At 46.4% G+C, this 22,500-nt stretch overlaps 1 protein-coding gene across 1 annotated transcript in view; it reads left to right on the forward strand.

The window, feature by feature from the left end:
- The window catches only part of LOC311240421 (protein sidekick-2-like), a gene marked incomplete at both ends in the record, with an annotated part of 152,898 nt that overhangs the window by 76,368 nt on the left and 54,030 nt on the right, over nt 1-22,500 (forward strand). Inside the window, 9 exon segments of the mRNA XM_084329006.1 lie at nt 1,789-1,910; nt 12,329-12,438; nt 13,020-13,170; nt 15,874-16,111; nt 16,210-16,325; nt 16,884-17,073; nt 19,136-19,234; nt 19,465-19,659; nt 20,025-20,226. Coding sequence (XP_084185132.1) covers nt 1,789-1,910; nt 12,329-12,438; nt 13,020-13,170; nt 15,874-16,111; nt 16,210-16,325; nt 16,884-17,073; nt 19,136-19,234; nt 19,465-19,659; nt 20,025-20,226 — 1,423 coding nt within the window.

Below are 22,500 nucleotides of genomic sequence, written 5' to 3' on the forward strand. Positions count from 1 at the left end.
ACATATCTGTAGTAGATACTATATCTATTATCTGTACATACATTGAGCCTGCGTAGCCCAAGGTTGGGTGCTACCAGTGGTGGTGAAGGAGACAATTTCCACCCTACATTGTGAGGAGCGCTTTGAGTGTCTAGAAAAGTGCTATATAAATGTAATGATCATTCATTCAATGATCATTCATACATATCCCTTATACCTACACTGCTGGCCAGTATGGCTTACTACCATAGTGTCTTTATACCTGTATCACTGTACATATTAATACTACAACTATGTATGTAACTGAGGGTACAATTCCCTGACTGTATTGATAAGTATGGTATCATTAAACCACTACCGCTTTATGTACTTTAATTACTGGCCATACAGTACATGATATATAAATATGATGAACACTTCCCACAATGAATCGGTTCCACACAAAGTGGTAATTAAGTATTTATTGCAGCAAAAGGTACATAATATACTTCTCTATTATACTTTGGATGCGCTTATAAGGCAAAGGAATGTGCGTAGGCAAATCAATAATGAATGTCCATTCTCTGGTTACGCAGGAGGTAATTATACAACCTGAATCTTAGGGAATTATATCTATGGTACACTAGTAATATATAGCGGGAGATACTGGAAGGGTCCCCCCCGGTTGTAAGCCAGCAGGGGTAGAGGATCTGTCGGTAGTAGAGAGTCTGGTCAACGATGACTAAGGAGACTCCAAGTACAGGAGACGGTGCAATAGTCTCTTGATCCACAGACGAATACAGCTGTTCTCCGTAGACTGTAGCTCCACAGTGAAGAAAGCTAGCCGGCCTCAGGCTCTCTGAGGCGCAGACTCGACGTGGCTCCTCACAGGGTAAATCCCACACGTGTAGGCGTCGGCGATTCTCCGCTCCATAAATCACAGGACCAAAACAAATATAATCCAGCCGCAAAGGGCTATGTAGTCGTCGGGTAGATTAATCCAGTGTACATGTCCACACGGTTCTCGTCTAGGTCTCCTCGGGTGAAAGCGCCATGAAAGCAGCCCAGCCTGGATAAGCACTCTAGCTGGTACGAGGAAGCGTTGGTGATGCTGGTCACTGTAGAACTTTAGCCGCACGATACACTATACACAAATAGACTATTACTGACTTAATAGAAATATGTCGCACTCGACGGTATAGCGCCAAACTCTGACAATTCAGTTATTAATTCGCACGCGGTCTCAATGCTCTATTTGGGGCCAAACAGGCCATACTTCACCGCACGGAGTATCGTGGGTGAGGCTTCAACTTATTGGGTAACTCTACTTCTGTATTCACCTGCGCCATATTTATATGCACGGCGAACAATCTAGTGCCAACCTCATTTCTGTCTCGTATTCCTGGGCAAGGCCGGGCATGTACAGACATGTCTTGACGGTGGCTTTGAACCTGGCTCCGGAGGCATGGCCCTGGCGCCTGTGGACCGCTGTCCAATAGGAGAATGAAATATTATGGTCTGGTCTAGGCTAAAGGGATATTCCGTGTATATGTACAAGGAATATACAAGGGATATCAAACGATATACAAATATTATGCAATATATATCAATCAATAAATATATATATTCGGTTTAATCTGATCCTTTGTAACAATGTACATACATCTGTTTATCACTATTACTCAATAGTTTAGTATATCACTAATGCACTTTAATGTTACATTTATCTGGTTGGATGCCAAACTTATTTCCGTTTTACTGCACTTGTGCTGCATGATGACAATACATTTGAATCCAATCCAATCGGTGACATTGTGAATCTGCTTCCAGAGATGCCAGGGCCTCCTACCAACATAGCCATCTCCAACATCGGCCCTCGCTCGGTCGCTCTGCAGTTCAGGCCCGGCTACGACGGCAAGACCTCCATCTCTCGCTGGCAGGTGGAAGCGCAGGTAAGACACAGGCCTCCGTCTCCGTCTCCGTCCTCCGTCTCCGTCCCTGATACCATGTCTCTCCCCTCTGGTTCCGGCTCCATTTTGTAATGGTGTTCAAATGGGCTATTCAGTTTATTTTAACTCTTGTTCTGATACGATATCTTAGAACTATTTCACAGCCAGAGTCATTAGTCATCATCAGGCATCTGGGTTTCGTTCGCAAGATGTTTAAATGAGCTCTTTAAAAAAAAATCTTCCTCAGAATCTGTTCTCGACAGCGAGAGGTCTGGTGAATCTGTTTTCCAAAGTGGGACGAGACCTCTCTCTCTCTCTCTCTCTCTCTCTCTCTCTCTCTCTCTCTCTCTCTCTCTCTCTCTCTCTCTCTCTCTCCCTCTCTATCTCTCTCTCTCTCTCGCAGTCCCTATTTCTCTCTTACCCTCTTTCTATCTCTATCCCTTTTCCTCTCTCTTTCCCTTCCCCTCTCTCTCCCCCTTTCTTTCCCTCTCTCTATCTCTATCCCCCTCTCTCTCTCTCTTTCTCTCTCTCTCCCTCTTATATTTATATAATATCATATATATTTCTGTATATGTTTGGCTGGATAGTTTTATATTTAAGATTTTAGAATGTATATCCCAGACCGTATTTTATTCTTTATTCTATTTCATTCTTATTTTTAATATTATTATATTCTTATTCCTATTTTAGTCCTATTGACTACCTAAATGTTTATTGTTGTTCAATGTGAGTGATCTGTAGTGCCGAATTTCCCCTCATTATTATTAAAGGATTTCTATTCTATTCTTGCGTTCCCTCTTTCTCTCTCACTCTCTTTCTATTTCACTCCTTCTTCCTTTCTCTCCCCCTCTCTCTCTCATATTTCCCCCACACTATTATTCACAGGGGCGGTGCACATTAAAGAGAGAGAGAGAACCCTAGATATCTTTTTCTTTTTTCAAGAAATCTTGCCAAGCCCCATTGTCTTACTACACTGGTAGATTATTTGATTGTTTCAAGCTCATATTGCTTACAACTCGTTTTTATTTATTTTTGTCAGACCATTGTGTGGAGTTCTCTCTCCTGATTGGATAAAGTGGGAACAGGATACCAGCAAATGTATTTTCTGTTTACTGCAGAGTGGAGGGACCCATGTTGCTGACCAAACACTCTATATCAGATGTTGGCTGTCGGAGTGTAGAGCTCTTGTTTTAACATGTAGACCACTTATTTTAACATAGAAATACCACCTTACATTTACATGTAGTCATTTAGCTGATGCTTTTATCCAAAGCGACTTACAAGTTTTGTACAAGACAGCAGGAAGGGTACAACTCTATCAGCTGAGTAACAATGTTCATCAAAGTGTTGAGTGCTACAGTGTATGTAACTGAGGGGTACAATTCCCTGACTGTATTACTAGATATGATACTTACTACCACTACCTTTGTACTTAATATTCGGCCACCCAGTACACGGCATAAATATATTATCATGAACACTCTCACGTAGATGAAACGGATCCAACACAAATGTACGAATTAGAAACAGGTCTTTATTTCCTACACAGCGATGGTGTGTAGAATAAGCACTTAATCACTTAATTACATTTATGAATTGAAATAGTATGCACTTTTATGGCAAGGAGTATTCGTCGGTATATCAATAGATAATGTCCAATCTCTGAAGGCGCAGGTGGTAAATATACGACCTGGAATAGTTAAGGAATAACAGCAATGATACTTTAATGATTATAGGCTGGATACACTAGAGGGGGTTAATCCGGTCGCTTGTAAGCCGACAGGAGTAGGAGGGGGGGGGGGGGGGGGTAGAATCCAGCTGCCTCGTCCGGCCAAGGGTATCCCAGGTGAACCCACTGTAGTGCCGTTCAATGCGCCGGCGATCCTTGGACCACAGATGAAAGCAGGTGGACTCTTTGTGGGCCGGCTCTCTCCGGTCCACGGGGGAGAGATGTGGAGAGACCTCGTCTTGCAGAGCGTCTCCTCACCTTGCGTCCTCTCCAGGGGGGGGGGTTCCAACACACGGTAGTGTCGGGGGTCTTTATCCATAGAATAATCAAAGTATCCAAAGCATAATCCGTGCCTGGGAAGGCGGGCTGTCGTCGGTAGAATAATCCGGTATACAGGTCCACTCGCTCGTCGGCTCTGGGGCTCCTCGGGTGCAGCTTCACATAGGGTCAACCACCCTGGGTAAGCAGCCAGTTCTCTGCCCGAAACGATGGGGTACTGACTACGGTAGTATTCTCACCGCACGAAGCACTATATATTAACAGACTATTATTAGCTTAATAGACTACGTCCAACTCGACGATATAGTGCCAAATATGACTATTCAAATATTAATATACACGATGTCTCAATACCGATGGTAGGCCGAACTTGGCCTTACTCCCACACGTGGCATCGCGGGGAGGCTTTACGTCTGTGACTCTATTGGAGGGTAAGAAACTGGACTGAAAAGAAAGTCCTACTTTAGTAGCGCAGTATATATACGCACTATGAACAAATAGTCCCATTAGTGGTGCGGTAGCCAAATTCCTACGCGGAACTAGGACTTGTTCGTACATGTCGAGCGGTACGTTTGAACTGGGTCTGAGGGGTATGGCAGCCTGGCACCAAGGTCTCGACCAATAGTAGAATGGAGACTATTATGGGATGTTCAGTAGGCTAGAATGGATATTCAATGCATATTGTACAAGGAATATACAAGGGATATCAGGGAATATTAGAGAATATACAAATACAATTAAATATATATATAAATAATATATATATTCGGTTTAATCTGGCCCTTCACAACAGCCACCCCCTGAATAGGTCCCAGACCTAATCAGTTAAACGGAGACAGATTAATCGCGTTGTCCATTTACACATAAGGGTTTGCTGTAGGGGTCAGTCAACTTCACAAAGTCATAGGGTTGTAGGGTCATGGTCATCATCGATTGTGTCTGGGAGTCGAGGCAGTTCTATGAGCCTTGCCACGGGACGGGTGTAAGTGCGACCCTGGACGAGCACTTCAGCTGCTCGGACCTTGCCGTCGGCACCGGTGATCACTTTGCTTACGCGGCCGGCCGGCCACATAGCTCTGGGCAGTGATTGATCAATAATCATGACGACTGTTCCTTCTGTCAAATTGTCTCTCTCCTTTACCCACTTCTGGCGGGTCTGTAGAGACGGTAGGTAGTGCAGTAGGAAACTGTTCCAAAACTTGTCGGCTAATACTTGGCTGTACCTCCACATTCGTCGGCCGTTCGCTTCTTCAGGCCGGTACATTGTCTGGGGTAATGTGGGATCTAGCCGCCCCATCAGGAGTGTGTTGGGGGTAACTGGGTCGATATCCGCCACATCACTGGAGACATATCCGAGGGGCTTCGAGTTAAGTACTCCCTCAATCTCCGTGAGGACTGTCATTAGGACTTCTTCCGCCACAGTCTGGGCCCCAAGTACTGCGTACAGGGCTGTCTTTATGGAGCGCACTTCTCGTTCCCAAGTGCCACCGAAGTGGGGTGCGTTTGGGGGGTTGAATTGGAAATCAACCTGTGCTGGAGCGAGGTGGGTCTTAAGTTCTGGGCCCATAGCTTGGAAGCTCTCTCTCAGCTCTCTTTCGCCGCCTTTAAAGTTTGTCCCATGATCGGACAATAGGGTAGACGGTCTTCCTTTCCGTGATATGAATCTACGGAAGGCCATAAGGAATGAGTCTGTGCTCATGGTCGGGAGAAGCTCGATGTGTATCGCTCTGGTGGTCATGCATTTGAATACAATACCCCACCGCTTCTCGGTTCCTCTTTCTTTCTTTATGTGCAGCGGGCCAAAGCAGTCCATACCCGTTGAGTGGAATGGCTTGTCACCGATTCGGAGGCGACATGGAGGAAGGTCAGCCATCCTTGGTATGCTGGGCTGCGCGCGCCACTTGCGGCAGTCTAGACATGTTCGTTGGAAGCGTCGTACCGCCTCTCTTCCTTGTAGTTAGCCGCTGACATATCAGCGGGGGACTTGCACTCCGGGTGGTACCGCAGGAATGTTCTTTGTTGTGCACTCTCTATGGACGTGCAATCGTTTATGTTAGGGTCGGTGGAGGCTACGGTGCTCAATCCACAGAACACAGACTTCTTAATTTCCACCTCCTCTGGACTTGCTTCCCTCGGGATAGGCATGGGCCACTGTCCTTCCGGGAGTCTTAGGAATGCGGGGCCGTCACTGTAGACATTGCGACGGGTGAGGTCATCCAGGGGCATCCCCCGGGTGATGACGTCAGCTGGGTTCTGTTTTGTATCAACGTAGCGCCACTCTGTTTCTCCGGTTAACTCTTCGGTTAAGTCTTGAATCTCGGTGACTCTGACTCCCACGAAGACTTTGTACTTGCATGAGTCCGATTTGATCCAGGCGAGTACCGTCGTGGAATCTGACCACAGGATTGTTCTAGACACCGGTATGGTGAGCTCACGTTGGATGAGCGTGGCTAGGTGCGCTCCGGCTAGGGCTGCGCAGAGCTCTAGACGTGGGATAGATTGTTGCTTGCGTGGGGCTATTCTCGAGCGGGCGAGGACAAATGCTGTGTAGATCTCTCCCCCTTGGTCTTGGGCCCGCAAGTAGGCTACTGATCCGTATGCGACCTCTGAGGCGTCACTGAAGACGTGTAAGTCCATTTTACATGTCTCTGGCCTCACCGTGGGTGGGAAGTAGCTTCGGCGCATATTAACGCCTGGGAGTGAGTGGAGCTCCATCTCCCACTCTCTCCAGGTGGATGCAAGGTGTGCGGGAATGGGGTCGTCCCAGCCCTGGTCCTTGTCCCACAATGCTCGTACAATCATTTTTGCCCTGGTGGTGTACGGTAGAATACATCCTAGCGGGTCATATTGTCGGGCGAGTGTTGTGTACACACTCCGTCTGGTGGTCGGCGCCGCCGCCGGCCTTCCCTGCTCCGTAGTCAGGGGCTTGTGTCTGTAGTGAAGCGAATCTGTTTTGAATCGCCACACCAATCCCAGGGTCATCTCCTGGGCTTCTCCCGGGATTGTAGCCATCCAGGTCTCGCTGCTGGCTGCCTTGTCCTCGGAGGAGAGGCTGCGCAGTACTTGCGGATCGCTGCTGGCCCACTGCCTGAGATCAAAGCCGCCTTTGATCAATGAGGCGCGGAGTTTAATCAGGAGAGCCTCGGCTTCTTCCTGGGTTGAAAGGCTTTGTAGACAGTTGTCTACGTAGAAGCTGTTCTTTACGCTGTGTCGGACCTCTTCGTCCGCTGCTGGGTCCTCTGCTACATGTTTCTGTAGTGCAAATGTCGCACAGCAGGGGCTGCACGTCGTTCCGAAGGGGAGGACTTCCCATTGGTAGATGGCTGGGTGCTCATCTCCTGGCTTCTCTCTCCATAGGAACCGTAACAGGGGCTTGTCCGCCTCTACTAATCTCACCTGCAGGAACATTCCTTTAATGTCCCCGCTGATGGCCACCTTTTCCTGGCGGAAGCGGAGTAGAACGCCGAGTAGGGAGGGGCCGAGTGTGGGACCGGGCAGTAACTCTTTATTCAGATTTTGGGATCCGATCTGGTAGCTGCAGTTAAATACTATGCAGTCTTTACCGTTGTGATGGACCTTGTGGTGGGGCACGTACCACGATTCAGTGGTCTGGTCAGCCTCTTTAATGTCCATCTTTGTGACGTGTCCCGCTGTGATGAGCTTCTCAATCTCAGCGCGGTATACACTCTCTTGGGCGGGGTTCTTGGCTAAGCGCCGCTCCGTGTTCAGCAGGTACCGTTCTATGGCGTCTGTCTTGGCGTGGAAAGTAGGCATTCCTTCTCGCCGCAGGAGTGGCGTGGCGTATCTCAACACGCCGTTGACCGGGACTCTCTTGGTCCCTGTCTCGAGGAGGTGAATGGCATAAATGTCATCTTTAGAGCGAATGTCTTTCTTTCCATTCTTAAAGGGCATTTGTTCCAAGCTCCATAGCCGCTCTACGTGTTGCAGGAGTGCGGTTTCTCCCTCTGTGACTCGGGAGTGGAGACATCTAGTGGCTGTACTTCGGTTGAGAGATTTGGCGAGCGGGCCTTGGAGAGTCCATCCCAAACGGGTCTCGACTGCTGCAGGACAGCCTCGGGGTCCGGTATGAACCCGGTCTATCGGGACAATGAGGTCTGCATGGTCGGAGCCTATCAACAGGGTCGGCATAGCATTGTCTATGAGCGGGATCGGTAACTTGCGCAGATGTGCATATTTCTCCATCAGCTTGGCAACAGGGTATGTGTACCGCGACAGTCCTATTTCTTGGCTGGTGAAAGCGTCTGCAATCTGGTACCGTCGCTCAGGCTGGCCGCTTGCTGCGATAGAGAATGAGACATTCTCGCCCTTTATCGTCTTCAAATCTCGTCTTATTGTCCGAATTGTCATTTGGGTTTCGCTTCCCCGCAGCCCTAGCTGGGCCGCAGCGGAGGCGAGCAGCAGGGTCTTCTCTGACCCGTCATCGAGGACGGCGTAAGTGTCCAGGACTTTATTCTGGTAGCTTAGTGTCACACGCACTACTTTTAGGAGTACTTGGCTCCACTGCTGCTGGCGGGATCGATGTACATGACGCTCGCTTTGCGGCTGGATGGTGCAGGTGAAGGGCGCCGTCTGTTACTGTCGTGAAGTATGTCCAGATGGGCTCCATCGCACTTGGTGCACCTTTTCTTTAAGCGGCATTCGGCTGCCATGTGTGAGCGCGCACAGCGAAAACAGCGCTTGTTGGACTTTATCCATTGACCTGCTTCCTCCGCGTTCAGCTTGGGGAAGGAGTCACATTGCGCTAGCCAGTGTTCTTTCTCACAGTAGGGGCACACTATCTTCCACTTCTCCGTTCTGGAGGGGGTACTGTGGCTCCTGCTGCTCGGTACTGACTCCGATTGGTGCATCACAGTCACCGATCTTCTTCCATCATTTAGTCGTCTGGTTCCTTCTCTGGAGCCAGGGGTGCTCCGTCCGAATGTATCTAGCCGTAGGCTGCTGACTTCTCTCGCCAGGAAGTCTGCTAGATCGAGGAGGTTCGGTTCGGGGCCATTCGGGTCTCTGTGGTCCCTCTGCCGCCTAAAGCGCTCCTGACGAGCGGGCGGCAGCTTCTCCAGGATCCTTTCCACATTTGAGTTGGCGTAAAGTTCATACTTCCCCTTCTCTCTTTGCGCTCCCAACATCCCTACCAGGGACTGCACTCTGATGGACAGGTCGTCCAGTGCTCGATTGTCTATTGCTGGGGGTAAGCGGTCGATGTGTCGGATCTCCTGGATCACGTAATCCCATATGCGCCCATACCTCTGGTCCAATGCTACCAGCGCTGCTGTGTATGGGGTGGTGGAAGTCGCGTAGGCGAGCGCTATATTATGTGCGCGGGGCACCTTTAAGTGCTGCAGTAGGATGGCGTATTTGTGGCGTTCATCCAATACATCCACCAACATGGTCTCCAGACACATGCGGAGTTCTGTATACTGGGCCCGGTTCTCTTGGGTGAAGTCGGGTACCATAGGCGTGCCAATGTATGACGCTGGCTGTGGATACATCGGCGAGCGTTGGGGGAGAGGCCTCCTAGGCGAGTCTCCTCCCGCTCCTTGGTATGGGCTGGTACCGGCAGTGTACCATGGCCCGCTTGTCCAGGTGCTGTTCCTCGGTGCGGGTCGTGCGTCGTGCTCACCCGTGTATAGAGTCGGGGGTCTGTAGCGCAGCTCCGCGGGAGTATAGCCTGGGCTGTACCGGACCTCCTGGTCCGGTAGAGTACTGTGCTGTCTTCGGGCGCGGTTCTCCTCCTCTTCCTCTTCGTCTTCAGTTAGGTCATCCAGTGCTTGTAGTCTCTGGTTTAGCCTCTCCACAGGATATGCTGCTCCTTCCCGGTTGCTAGGTCTCGCTTGGACCGGTGGGGGGAGGTGGTCTGTGGGGGGTATAGACCTCGTCTGTTGGTCAAGTTCAGGGTTGTTTACTCGGCTAGGGGATGCCGCCCTGGAGGTGTGTCTAGACGAGTTCCTGGAGCCTCTGGCGGAGGGAGAGGGTGTTGTCCGTCTGATCAGCTGTTCTATTAGTTGCGCTTGCTGTCTGTCGCGCTCTGCGTCCCGTAGAGCACCAGCAGCTGCTCGCTGGCTGTCTGCTCGGTCTCGGGCCACATTCTCTTCCATCTGAATGCGTCTTATTTCCAGGCGTATGTGCTCTTCTTCGCTCCGTTGCTGTAGCTGCAATCGATCGCGTTCACCCTGGAGTCTATCGCGTTCAGTAGAGGCTTTCAGGCTGACGAGGAATGCCTGCTGTAGGGTCCTCTCTGCCTCGCTGGGAGAAGGCGGTTGTATAGGGGAGCCTTCCCTCGGGGTACTCCTTGCGGAGCCTTGGAGCTCTATCTCCACGGTGCTCTCCCCGTCTTCTTCCGTGCCGAGTTCTCTCTCGGTAGCGTTGTATTCCTCCGGACTCATCGGGGACTACTTCTTCAGTACTGGCGGGGTGTGAAGTCATGTCTGGTTCCCACTGGTCCCCACCGTGAACTTGGTCAGTTACATTAGAGCCCGTAGGGGCCTCTATGGTCGGGGTAGTCTGGGCGTTGGGGTTAGACATACTTTTACTTTCTAGTTTTACCGCGTTTACTGTTAGTAGAAGACTAGGTTGTTGACTGACAGCGTAAGCCTCTAAGTACTGAGGGAGCCGTCGTTCGCGCTGCGGGCGTTGGTTAGGAGGATCGTTTCGTGGAGTGTTCATCATAGGCCATTTCAATATTAATAACACTATATTAATATTACACTAATTACCCTCCGGCTCGAAGGACCAATTGTAACTGAGGGGTACAATTCCCTGACTGTATTACTAGATATGATACTTACTACCACTACCTTTGTACTTAATATTCGGCCACCCAGTACACGGCATAAATATATTATCATGAACACTCTCACGTAGATGAAACGGATCCAACACAAATGTACGAATTAGAAACAGGTCTTTATTTCCTACACAGCGATGGTGTGTAGAATAAGCACTTAATCACTTAATTACATTTATGAATTGAAATAGTATGCACTTTTATGGCAAGGAGTATTCGTCGGTATATCAATAGATAATGTCCAATCTCTGAAGGCGCAGGTGGTAAATATACGACCTGGAATAGTTAAGGAATAACAGCAATGATACTTTAATGATTATAGGCTGGATACACTAGAGGGGGTTAATCCGGTCGCTTGTAAGCCGACAGGAGTAGGAGGGAGGGGGGGGGTAGAATCCAGCTGCCTCGTCCGGCCAAGGGTATCCCAGGTGAACCCACTGTAGTGCCGTTCAATGCGCCGGCGATCCTTGGACCACAGATGAAAGCAGGTGGACTCTTTGTGGGCCGGCTCTCTCCGGTCCACGGGGGAGAGATGTGGAGAGACCTCGTCTTGCAGAGCGTCTCCTCACCTTGCGTCCTCTCCAGGGGGGGGGGTTCCAACACACGGTAGTGTCGGGGGTCTTTATCCATAGAATAATCAAAGTATCCAAAGCATAATCCGTGCCTGGGAAGGCGGGCTGTCGTCAGTAGAATAATCCGGTATACAGGTCCACTCGCTCGTCGGCTCTGGGGCTCCTCGGGTGCAGCTTCACATAGGGTCAACCACCCTGGGTAAGCAGCCAGTTCTCTGCCCGAAACGATGGGGTACTGACTACGGTAGTATTCTCACCGCACGAAGCACTATATATTAACAGACTATTATTAGCTTAATAGACTACGTCCAACTCGACGATATAGTGCCAAATATGACTATTCAAATATTAATATACACGATGTCTCAATACCGATGGTAGGCCGAACTTGGCCTTACTCCCACACGTGGCATCGCGGGGAGGCTTTACGTCTGTGACTCTATTGGAGGGTAAGAAACTGGACTGAAAAGAAAGTCCTACTTTAGTAGCGCAGTATATATACGCACTATGAACAAATAGTCCCATTAGTGGTGCGGTAGCCAAATTCCTACGCGGAACTAGGACTTGTTCGTACATGTCGAGCGGTACGTTTGAACTGGGTCTGAGGGGTATGGCAGCCTGGCACCAAGGTCTCGACCAATAGTAGAATGGAGACTATTATGGGATGTTCAGTAGGCTAGAATGGATATTCAATGCATATTGTACAAGGAATATACAAGGGATATCAGGGAATATTAGAGAATATACAAATACAATTAAATATATATATAAATAATATATATATTCGGTTTAATCTGGCCCTTCACAACAGTGTAGGTTAGTATATTAGGACAAGTGCATGACAGTAAGGTTAGTTAGGGTTCGATTTTATTTATTTATTTGTTTGTTTAGATAATGGTTGAAGAAGTGCGTCTTTAGTCGACGGTGAACATATAATTAATCAACATTGCTGTAAATGGGCCAATGTTAGCCAAAAGGCAAATTTTTTGTTTTTATGATATGTATTAATAATATGTCCCATTTTCTGTATGCATTATAGATTGGTATAATAGGAGAGAATGAGGAGTGGCTATTGGTCCACCAGCTCACTAACGAGCCAGACGCCCGAGCACTGGAGGTGCTGGAACTAAACCCCTACACTTACTACAGGTACACACACACACACACACACACACACACACACACACACACACACACACACACAGACACACACACACACACACACACACACACACACACACACACACACACAGACACAAACACACACACACACACACACATACACACACACACACACACACACAGAGGCACAAACACACACACAGACACAAACACACACACACACACATACACACACAAACACACAAACACACACATACAGACACACACACACACGCATACACATACAGACATGCAGAGACACACACTCAAACACACACACAGACAAACACACACACACAAACACACACACATACAGACACACAGAGACACACACACACACACACACACACATACACATACAGACACACAGAGAGACACACACACAGACACACACAAACAAACAACAAACACACAAACACACACACACACACACACACACACACACACACACACACACACACACACACACACACACACACACACACAGACACACACACATCATCCACTGTTTCCACATATCCTGCACTGCCTGACCTGCTGGCTCCGCCCTCCTCTGGGCTCCTCCCCAGGTTCCGGATGAGTCAGGTGAACATAGTGGGCGCCAGTCCTGCCAGCCAGCCCTCCCGGAAGATCCAGACACTGCAGGCCCCCCCGGACATCGCCCCCGCCAACGTCACCCTGCGCACCGCCAGCGAGACCAGCCTGTGGCTCCGATGGGTGGTACGTCCCCCCGGCTCAATACTACACTACCTACCACACTGGGACTGGCACAACCCTACACATGTACACAGTACTTACACAGTACTTAACAGTGCTTACACAGTGCTTGCACTGTACTTACACAGTACTTACACAGTACTTAACAGTACTTAACAGTACTTAAGAGTACTTACACAGTACTTAACAGTACTTAAGAGTACTTACACAGTACTTAACGGTACTTACACAGTACTTACAGAATAATTAACAGTACTTACACAGTACTTACACCGTACTTAACAGTACTTAACAGTACTTAACAGTACTTACACAGTACTTACACAGTACTTACACAGTACTTACAGAGTACTTAACAGTACTTACACAGTACTTAACATTACTTAACAGTACTTACACATTACTTACACAGTACTTATACAGTACTTACACAGTACTTACACAGTACTTAACATTACTTAACAGTACTTACACAATACTTAACAGTGCTTACAAAGTACTTAACAATACTTACACAGTACTTACATAGTACTTACAGAGTACTTAACAGTACTTACACATTACTTACAGAGTACTTAACAGTACTTAACAGTACTTAACATAACTTACACAGTACTTAACAGTACTTAACATAACTTACACAGTACTTAACAGTACTTAACAGTACTTACACAATACTTACACAGTACTTACAGAGTACTTAACAATACTTACACAGTACTTACATAGTACTTACAGAGTACTTAACAGTACTTACACATTACTTACAGAGTACTTAACAGTACTTAACAGTACTTAACATAACTTACACAGTACTTAACAGTACTTAACAGTACTTACACAATACTTACACAGTACTTAACAGTACTTACACAATACTTACACAGTACTTAACAGTACTTACACAGTACTTAACAGTACTTAACAGTACTTACACAATACTTACACAGTACTTAACAGTACTTACACAGTACTTACACAGTACTTACACAGTACTTAACATTACTTAACAGTACTTACACAATACTTACACAGTACTTAACAGTACTTAACAGTAATTAACAGTACTTACACAGTACTTACACAGTACTTACAGAGTACTTAACAATACTTACACAGTACTTACATAGTACTTACAGAGTACTTACACAGTACTTAACAGTAATTAACAGTACTTACACATTACTTACACAGTACTTACACAGTACTTACACAGTACTTACACAGTACTTAACAGTAATTAACAGTACTTACACAGTACTTACACAGTACTTACACAGTACTTAACATTACTTAACAGTACTTACACAGTACTTACAATGTAAGTACTTACACAGTACTTACACAGTACTTACACAGTACTTAACAGTAATTAACAGTACTTACACAGTACTTACACAGTACTTACACAGTACTTAACATTACTTAACAGTACTTACACAATACTTAACAGTGCTTACAAAGTACTTAACAGTACTTACACAGTACTTACAGAGTACTTAACAATACTTACACAGTACTTACATAGTACTTACAGAGTACTTAACAGTACTTACACATTACTTACAGAGTACTTAACAGTACTTAACAGTACTTAACATAACTTACACAGTACTTAACAGTACTTAACAGTACTTAACAGTACTTGCACTGTACTTACACAGTACTTACACAGTACTTAACAGTGCTTACACAGTGCTTGCACAGTACTTACACAGTACTTACACAGTACTTACACAGTACTTAACATTGCTTACACAGTGCTTGCACAGTACTTAACAGTGCTTACACAGTGCTTGCACAGTACTTACACAGTACTTAACAGAACTTACACAGTACTTACACAGTACTTACACAGTGCTTAACAGTTGCTTATTTGCTATACTGCAAAACCCCTGCCACTCCCTCTATGAGGAGCTAGCCAGGATGAGGAGCATGTTCAGCTACATACTACCTATCTTACCTGTACCCCCACCATGCTGCTATGATACTTGAATGTCCCCAAGAGGATTAATAACAGGGGGCGACAGTGGCTCAGGAGGTAGGGCAGGTCGCCTGGTAATCTGAAGGTTTCTGGTAGGGATGTCCGATATTATCGGCCTACCGATATTATCGGCCGATATTGGCATTAAAATGTGATATCGGAAAATATCGGTTTAAAAAAATATATATATATATATATATTTTTTTTTTTTATAACCTTTATTTCCCCAGGCAAGCAAGTAAGAACAAATTCTGATTTTATTTATTGTCAAAAGTATGCATAATGTTGTGTTAATTCCACAACAAGACATATGTAATGTTAATTACCTGAAATTATTCCGTTTTTTGGGGGGGGAAACCCCGCATATATCGGTATCGGTTGATATCGGTATCGGAAATTAAGAGTTGGACAATATCGGTATATCGGTATCGGTAAAAAAGCCAATCTCGAGCATCCCTACTTCTGGTCCGATTCCGGCTCCTCTCGACAGTGTGTTGAAAGTGTCTTTGAGCAAGACACTTAACTTAACCCCCTAACTGCTTCCCGGTGAGCAGGTCAGTGCCTTGCATGGCGTCCTCCGCCGTCGGTGTGTGAAGTTGTAAAGCGCTTTGGATAAAAGCTGTTATATAAATGCAGTCCGTTTAATAAAGGAACACTCGACTTGACTTGACTTGACATATTGATCTTGAATTGATTGAGATGTTTTACGACCCTCCTCTCAGCCCCTCCCGGAGTGGGAGTACAACGGGAACACAGAGCTGGTGGGATACCGGGTCCAGTATTCCAAAGCCGGGTCTAAAGGTGGGTTCCTGGCCCACGTCATCATGGACCGCCTGGAGAGGGAGTTCACCATCGAGGACCTGGAGGAGTGGATGGAGTACGAGGTCAGAGTTCAGGCCGTGAACGGCATCGGGTCCGGACCCTGGAGCCAGCCGGTCCACGGCAGGACCCGAGAGTCTGGTGAGGACGGGAAGATAACCGCACAGTGAACACACGCGCAGACACGGGTACTGTACGAGTACTACTTTAACCTTTGACCTCTGTCCCCGTCCTCACAGTGCCGTCCTGCGGCCCCACCAACGTGTCGGCCTTCGCCACCACCTCCAGCAGCATCCTGGTCCGCTGGGGGGAGGTGCCCGAACACGACCGCAACGGACTCATCCTGGGCTACAAGGTCAGCCCGACATCGCTAATCATCCTCATTCCTCATTTGATAAGAACTTCCGCTAAGGGTGCTATTAAACTGTTTAACATCTCGCGGCGAGGTCTTATTATTACCACGAATCTCCCAGCCGCGTAATCTCCCGCCCCCCCTCCCCCATGTCCCTCATAACCTTCTGTGTATTAGATAGATAGATAGATAGATAGATAGATAGATAGATAGATAGATAGATAGATAGATAGATAGATAGATAGATAGATAGATGGACGGACGGACGGACGGACGGATGGACGGATGGATGGATGGATGGATGGATGGATGGATGGATAGATAGATACTATGAACCCTGTGTCCCTCATAACCTTCTCAGGTAGTGTATAAAGACCCTGTGTCCCTCATAACCTTCTCAGGTAGTGTATAAGGACCCTGTGTCCCTCATAACCTTCTCAGGTGGTGTATAAAGACCCTGTGTCCCTCATAACCTTCTCAGGTGGTGTATAAAGACCCTGTGTCCCTCATAACCTTCTCAGGTAGTCTATAAAGACCCTGTGTCCCTCATAACCTTCTCAGGTGGTGTACAAGGAGAAGGACTCTGACGCCGGTCCTCAGTTCTGGACCGTGGAGGGCAACACCAGCCACAGCGTCCAGCTCGCTGGAATGGGGAAGTACGTCTTGTACGAGATCCAGGTCCTGGCCTTCACACGCATCGGAGACGGCCGGAGCAGCTCCCCCTTCATCCTGGAGAGAACCCTGGACGACGGTGAGTAAGAGACTCTCACGGCGCAAACAGACCAGCCGCGCTCGCATGCACTCGCGGGTTTCGTGCGAGAACAGCGCGCGTGGCCGGGCACACCGAGTCCGACTTCAGAGCGGGCGAAAGTGCACGGAGGAAGGCACATTTACATTGGAACAGCTGTAAATGCTATAGTCTATATGCGAAGTCAGTCCCCGTTTGAATATGTTTTAAAGATTTCCAGTTCCAGTGTTCTATTGTCCATTTTGCATGTATAACCAGTTATTATATAATTAATTAGAATGTTAGAATTCATTTTAGAATGATGATCAGTGTGACTGTACTCCTGAAAAAGTATAGTAATATGGTTTATTTGTATTGGGAAAGATACAGACACATTAGCTGGTTGAACAACATCTATATGTGTGGTAATAATGCACATATTGAGTGTATTTCTGTGAAAATGTGCGTGGTGCACGCCCTCTGAATCCAGCCAAAGCGAAAACGATCGCTCCCAGCCTGCGATACTATATATTTACATTGTAATGTAATGTAATATACTATTTGTTAAACAGTATAACAATGATAATATATACTATATAATATATTTACATTGTAATGTTATGTAATGTAATATACTATTTGTTAAACAGTATAACAATAACTATTCTGAGGGGCGGCTGGGTGGCGCAGCGGACATTGCGCTCGTCGCCAACGCAAGAGACACCGGTATCGAATCCGGCTGTCAGCGTTGCCTCCGGCTTGGGCCGGCCGTCATACTGACTCAATTGGCAGAGTCAGCGGGAGGGAAGTCGATGGGTGGTAGTCTGGTCGTTGTGAACAGCGACTCCTACAGGTCGGTCAGGGCGCCTGCACAGCAAAGACAGGAAAATGGCGGGGGGCGGTGTGTGAGCCTCCCACACGTTACACCTCGCCAATGAGAGTCCGCGCTGGCAGGTGAAAAGAAGTGACTGGCTGCCTCCACATGTATCGGAGGGGACATGTGATGCAAGGCTTCTATCCTCCCTACGACCGGCCAGTGGGGAGCAACGATCAAGACAGGGGAGGGGAGAATTAGCACGGCTAAATTGGGATGGGAGAAAAATAGAAAAAAGGAGGAGAAAAAGTCGGATAACAAAAAAAAAACAATAACTATTCTGATCATGAGTTTCACTCTTGACACTGTTATCTTCCCACAGTATAGAGACAGTTCCTAAAATCCTATTAAATGGGGCTTTGTCACCTAATGTGTATATATTAGCCTAATCTAGATGGATGTGTCATGAATAACGCTCTCGCTTTAGTTAACAGTTCGATAACTTCACGCGCCAGATGGTCTTAATTAAAATATGTAAAATACTTGGCAGGTGATTGGATCTAAGTGGGTTCGATTCCCCAAGCGGGAATCAAACCCAGGACCTTCTTGCTTCTTGCATCCAGACCTTTATAGTTTTAACATGTAACCGTTAGAGTCTTCCATCCAGACCTTTATAGTTTTGCCTCCTCGTCGCTCCCTGTTGTGACTTTTTGATAATTACATTATTTGAATAGCCTAAAATATCATTTATATTGTAGCATAAAGTGTGTAAATGAATTGGCATAAATCTGGTCTAGAGTAGCCTAATAGATATTTATGTTAAATTGTTTATTATTATTATTGTTTAGAATGTCATTACATTATAGGCTATATTTCTGTAACGCACCATTTGCCCCCAGTGGTAAGTCAGCTGACATCACACAGCCCCACGTTCCAACGTTAATTGGAGACGCGTGCCACCTGCCACCTGTGACAGGGTGTGTTTGATCCTTTGTTAGAGAGAATTGTTTGTTTGAACCAGAAGCCATGCCTCGCTGCTGCTCTGCCTAGGGAAGCATTGTAAAGGGAGAACGGATTAAACATGGATTATTGAGAACTACATTGCTGTCATGACTGAATTGAAGAACAAAAACTGTGAACTTTGAATAATCATGTTTTTTTTAATAGAAAAGGGACTTTGAACAGTTTATTGTGTAAACACTCCCGGTCCGTCTCTGGTTCCATCCTGTCGTCGTCGTGACGTCAGAATCGTATCTCTCTCTCTCTCCGTAGTGCCGGGCCCACCGGTGGGGATCCTGTTCCCCGAGGTCAGAACCACGTCAGTCAGGCTTATCTGGCAGCCTCCAGCCCAGCCCAACGGCATCATCCTGGGTAAGATTGCGCCGCGCAGGCCGCCTCAGAGAGATACCCTTCATGGAGTCTCATCTCGCCGCGCCATCTCCCTCACGGAGTCCAAGTGAAAAGAAGAAAAAAATTATTCCGCTCCAGTTTTACATTACAAAAGCATTTGCGCCCCCCCCGTGCTTTAATTTCCTGTGCTGGTTTGTAGTCACATCCGACTCTTCTCCCCCCCCTCCCCCTCCCCCTCCCCCTCCCCTTAGCCTATCAGATCACACACCGGCGTAATTCGTCGAATAGCAACGCTGCGACCGTGGACGTGCTGAGCCCCAGCGCCCGGCAGTACACGGCGACGGGGCTCAAGCCCGAGTTGATCTACGTGTTCCGGCTCACCGCCCAGACGCGCAAGGGGTGGGGGGAGGCGGCGGAGGCCCTGGTGGTCACCACGGAAAAGAGGGGTAAGCAGAAAATAATGCATCCATAATGTATCCGCTGAATTATTGACAATATAATATTGTGTCTGAGACGGACTGTATGTTTGTGTGTGTGTGTGGGTGTATGTGTGTATCTGTGTATGTGTACTGTGTGCTGTGTGCTGTGTGCTGTGTGCGTGTGTGTGTATGTTTATGCATGTGTGTATGTGTACTGTGTGCTGTGTGCTGTGTGCTGTGTGTGTGTGTGTGTGTGTGTGTGTGTGTGTGTGTGTGTGTGTGTGTGTGTGTGTGTGTGTGTGTGTGTGTGTGTGTGTGTGTGTGTGTGTGTGTGTGTGTGTGTGTGTGTGTGTGTGTGTGTGTGTGTGTGTGCGTGTGTGTGTGTCCCTCAGCGCGCCCCCAGCCCACCAGCCGACCCGTCGTGCCCCAGGAGGAGGTCCAGGCTCGCGTGGTGCTGTTGTCATGGGAACCGGGCAGCGACGGCCTGTCCCCGGTCCGCTATTACACGGTGCAGTACCGCGACCTGCCAGACAGCAACTGGACCGTCCACTCTGCAGCGGTCAACCACGAGGCCAGCTCCTACATGGTGGACAAGTACGCAGAGAATAACCTATATCATATCATATCATCCGACATATATTTATTTATATTTACTGCATATACAGTATATATTAGTGATGCACGATATATATCGGCCGCCGATATAATATCGTCCGATATGGCAGTTTTTTTACACATCGTTATCGGTCCGATATCAAGATATATAAAAATAAAAAAATGTTGTCTTTTATTTATTTATTTTACATGTTTTGGCCTTAAATAGTTTCAAAATATCAGTCATTTCTGAAAATAAGCTCTTTATTTGATTATCATAAAAAAGTGTTTTCTATACAGAGATATCGACATCGGTAAATATCGGTATCGGCCAGAACAGCAATATTAATATCGGTTATCGGTATCGGCCACAATTTTCACATCGGTGCATCACTAGTATATATATACAGTGTCGCAAAATACCAAGGTGTTTGTATTCTGTGACTCTTTCAATGTCAGATCAGACATCCACAGTAGATATATATACCTATATACCTACTTATACACCTGCATATAACCCATATAACTCTGTATGATAGCATGCACAATAATGCTGTATATATTTATTCTTACCGTATAGATATCTTTCCATCTTATCTGCATATAATAATTTTTACATATCTGTAGATACCTACCTGTAAGGACCTTAAGGACCAGCCAGTCACTAGAACGGGTTCCATAGGTTCCAAAATTCCATTCCAATAATGATGTAGTATAAGGAGGTAGCTTACCAATAATGATGTAGTATAAGGAGGTAGCTTACCAATAATGATGTAGTATAAGGAGATAGCTTACCAATAATGATGTAGTATAAGGAGGTAGCTTACCAATAATGATGTAGTATAAGGAGGTAGCTTACCAATAATGATGTAGTATAAGGAGGTAGCTTACCAATAATGATGTAGTATAAGGAGATAGCTTACCAATAATGATGTAGTATAAGGAGGTAGCTTACCAATAATGATGTAGTATAAGGAGGTAGCTTACCAATAATGATGTAGTATAAGGAGATAGCTTACCAATAATGATGTAGTATAAGGAGGTAGCTTACCAATAATGATGTAGTATAAGGAGGTAGCTTACCAATAATGATGTAGTATAAGGAGGTAGCTTACCAATAATGATGTAGTATAAGGAGATAGCTTACCAATAATGATGTAGTATAAGGAGGTAACTTACCAATAAGGGCCTTTAAAAATGAACACCAGTGTTTGTTGCGCCTCTCCATCAGCGAGGACCAACCAACCTTCTCATAAAGGACACAGTGATGAGTGTCGTATCTATCATCATTAGTGATGAATCTGAGGGCAGAGTGATACAGAGTTCAGGGATTTAAGGGTTGAGGCCGCAGCAGGCCTATAGATTACATCACCACAGTCCAGGACTGATAAGAAAACTGTCTCGACAACTCTCTTCCTACTAATCAAAGGAAAGCTGGTTCTGTTTCTCTATAGGAAGCCAATTTTCCGTCACAACTTGGAGGCAAAGTTGTCCATACTATACTATACTATACATATCTGATTAGCACTGTACTCGGGAGTACAAATTAAATAAATGAGTAGTACTAATTTATATATTTTATACACAGTTTAATCACCTGTACATTGTATACTACTGTTGCACTTTACTGTTCAAATAAAATAAAATAAAATAAAATGTATTTATATAGCCCGAGATCACATGGAATAGTCCCCATGGGATGTAGGCCTACACGTCTTCTTGTACAAGTCAAGAAGAAACATCACAAAAGATCAAAAACAAAAACCACCATAAAATCCATATGCAACAGTCCCAGACTTTCCCCCGATGAGGATAAGGAACGACTCACGCAATATGGGGGGGGGGGGCACCACAGGCGCTGTGGAGGAGAGAAGCCTCAGATAGGCTGTTCAAAGGGGGATCCCCCCCAACTGGATGTCTGTGATAATAGTGTTGCAGTGGATGATAGATGGATGGAGAATAGAACAGGCGAATAATTGGTATGAATATATATATACATGTACTGAAACACATCTATCTATAAGGTCAAATAAATAGAGCTAGTCACATTTGCATCTGGTTGGATGCCAGACTTATTTGCATTGTACTGTACTTGTGCTGTGTGATGACATAAATCTGAATATAATCTAATCTGATCTAATCTAATCCAAGCAGCAGTCAGTTTACATTTTGCTGGCACAGCCCCCCCCCCCCCCCCCCCCCCCCCCACGCACACACAGACACACACACACAAACAACAGAAGCGAGAGTATGGGAAGCTTAACGTCTAATATC

The sequence above is a fragment of the Notolepis coatsorum genome, assembly GCF_963971535.1.
Source record: "Notolepis coatsorum genome assembly, chromosome: 14".
NCBI classification, from domain to species: Eukaryota; Metazoa; Chordata; class Actinopteri; order Aulopiformes; family Paralepididae; genus Notolepis; species Notolepis coatsorum.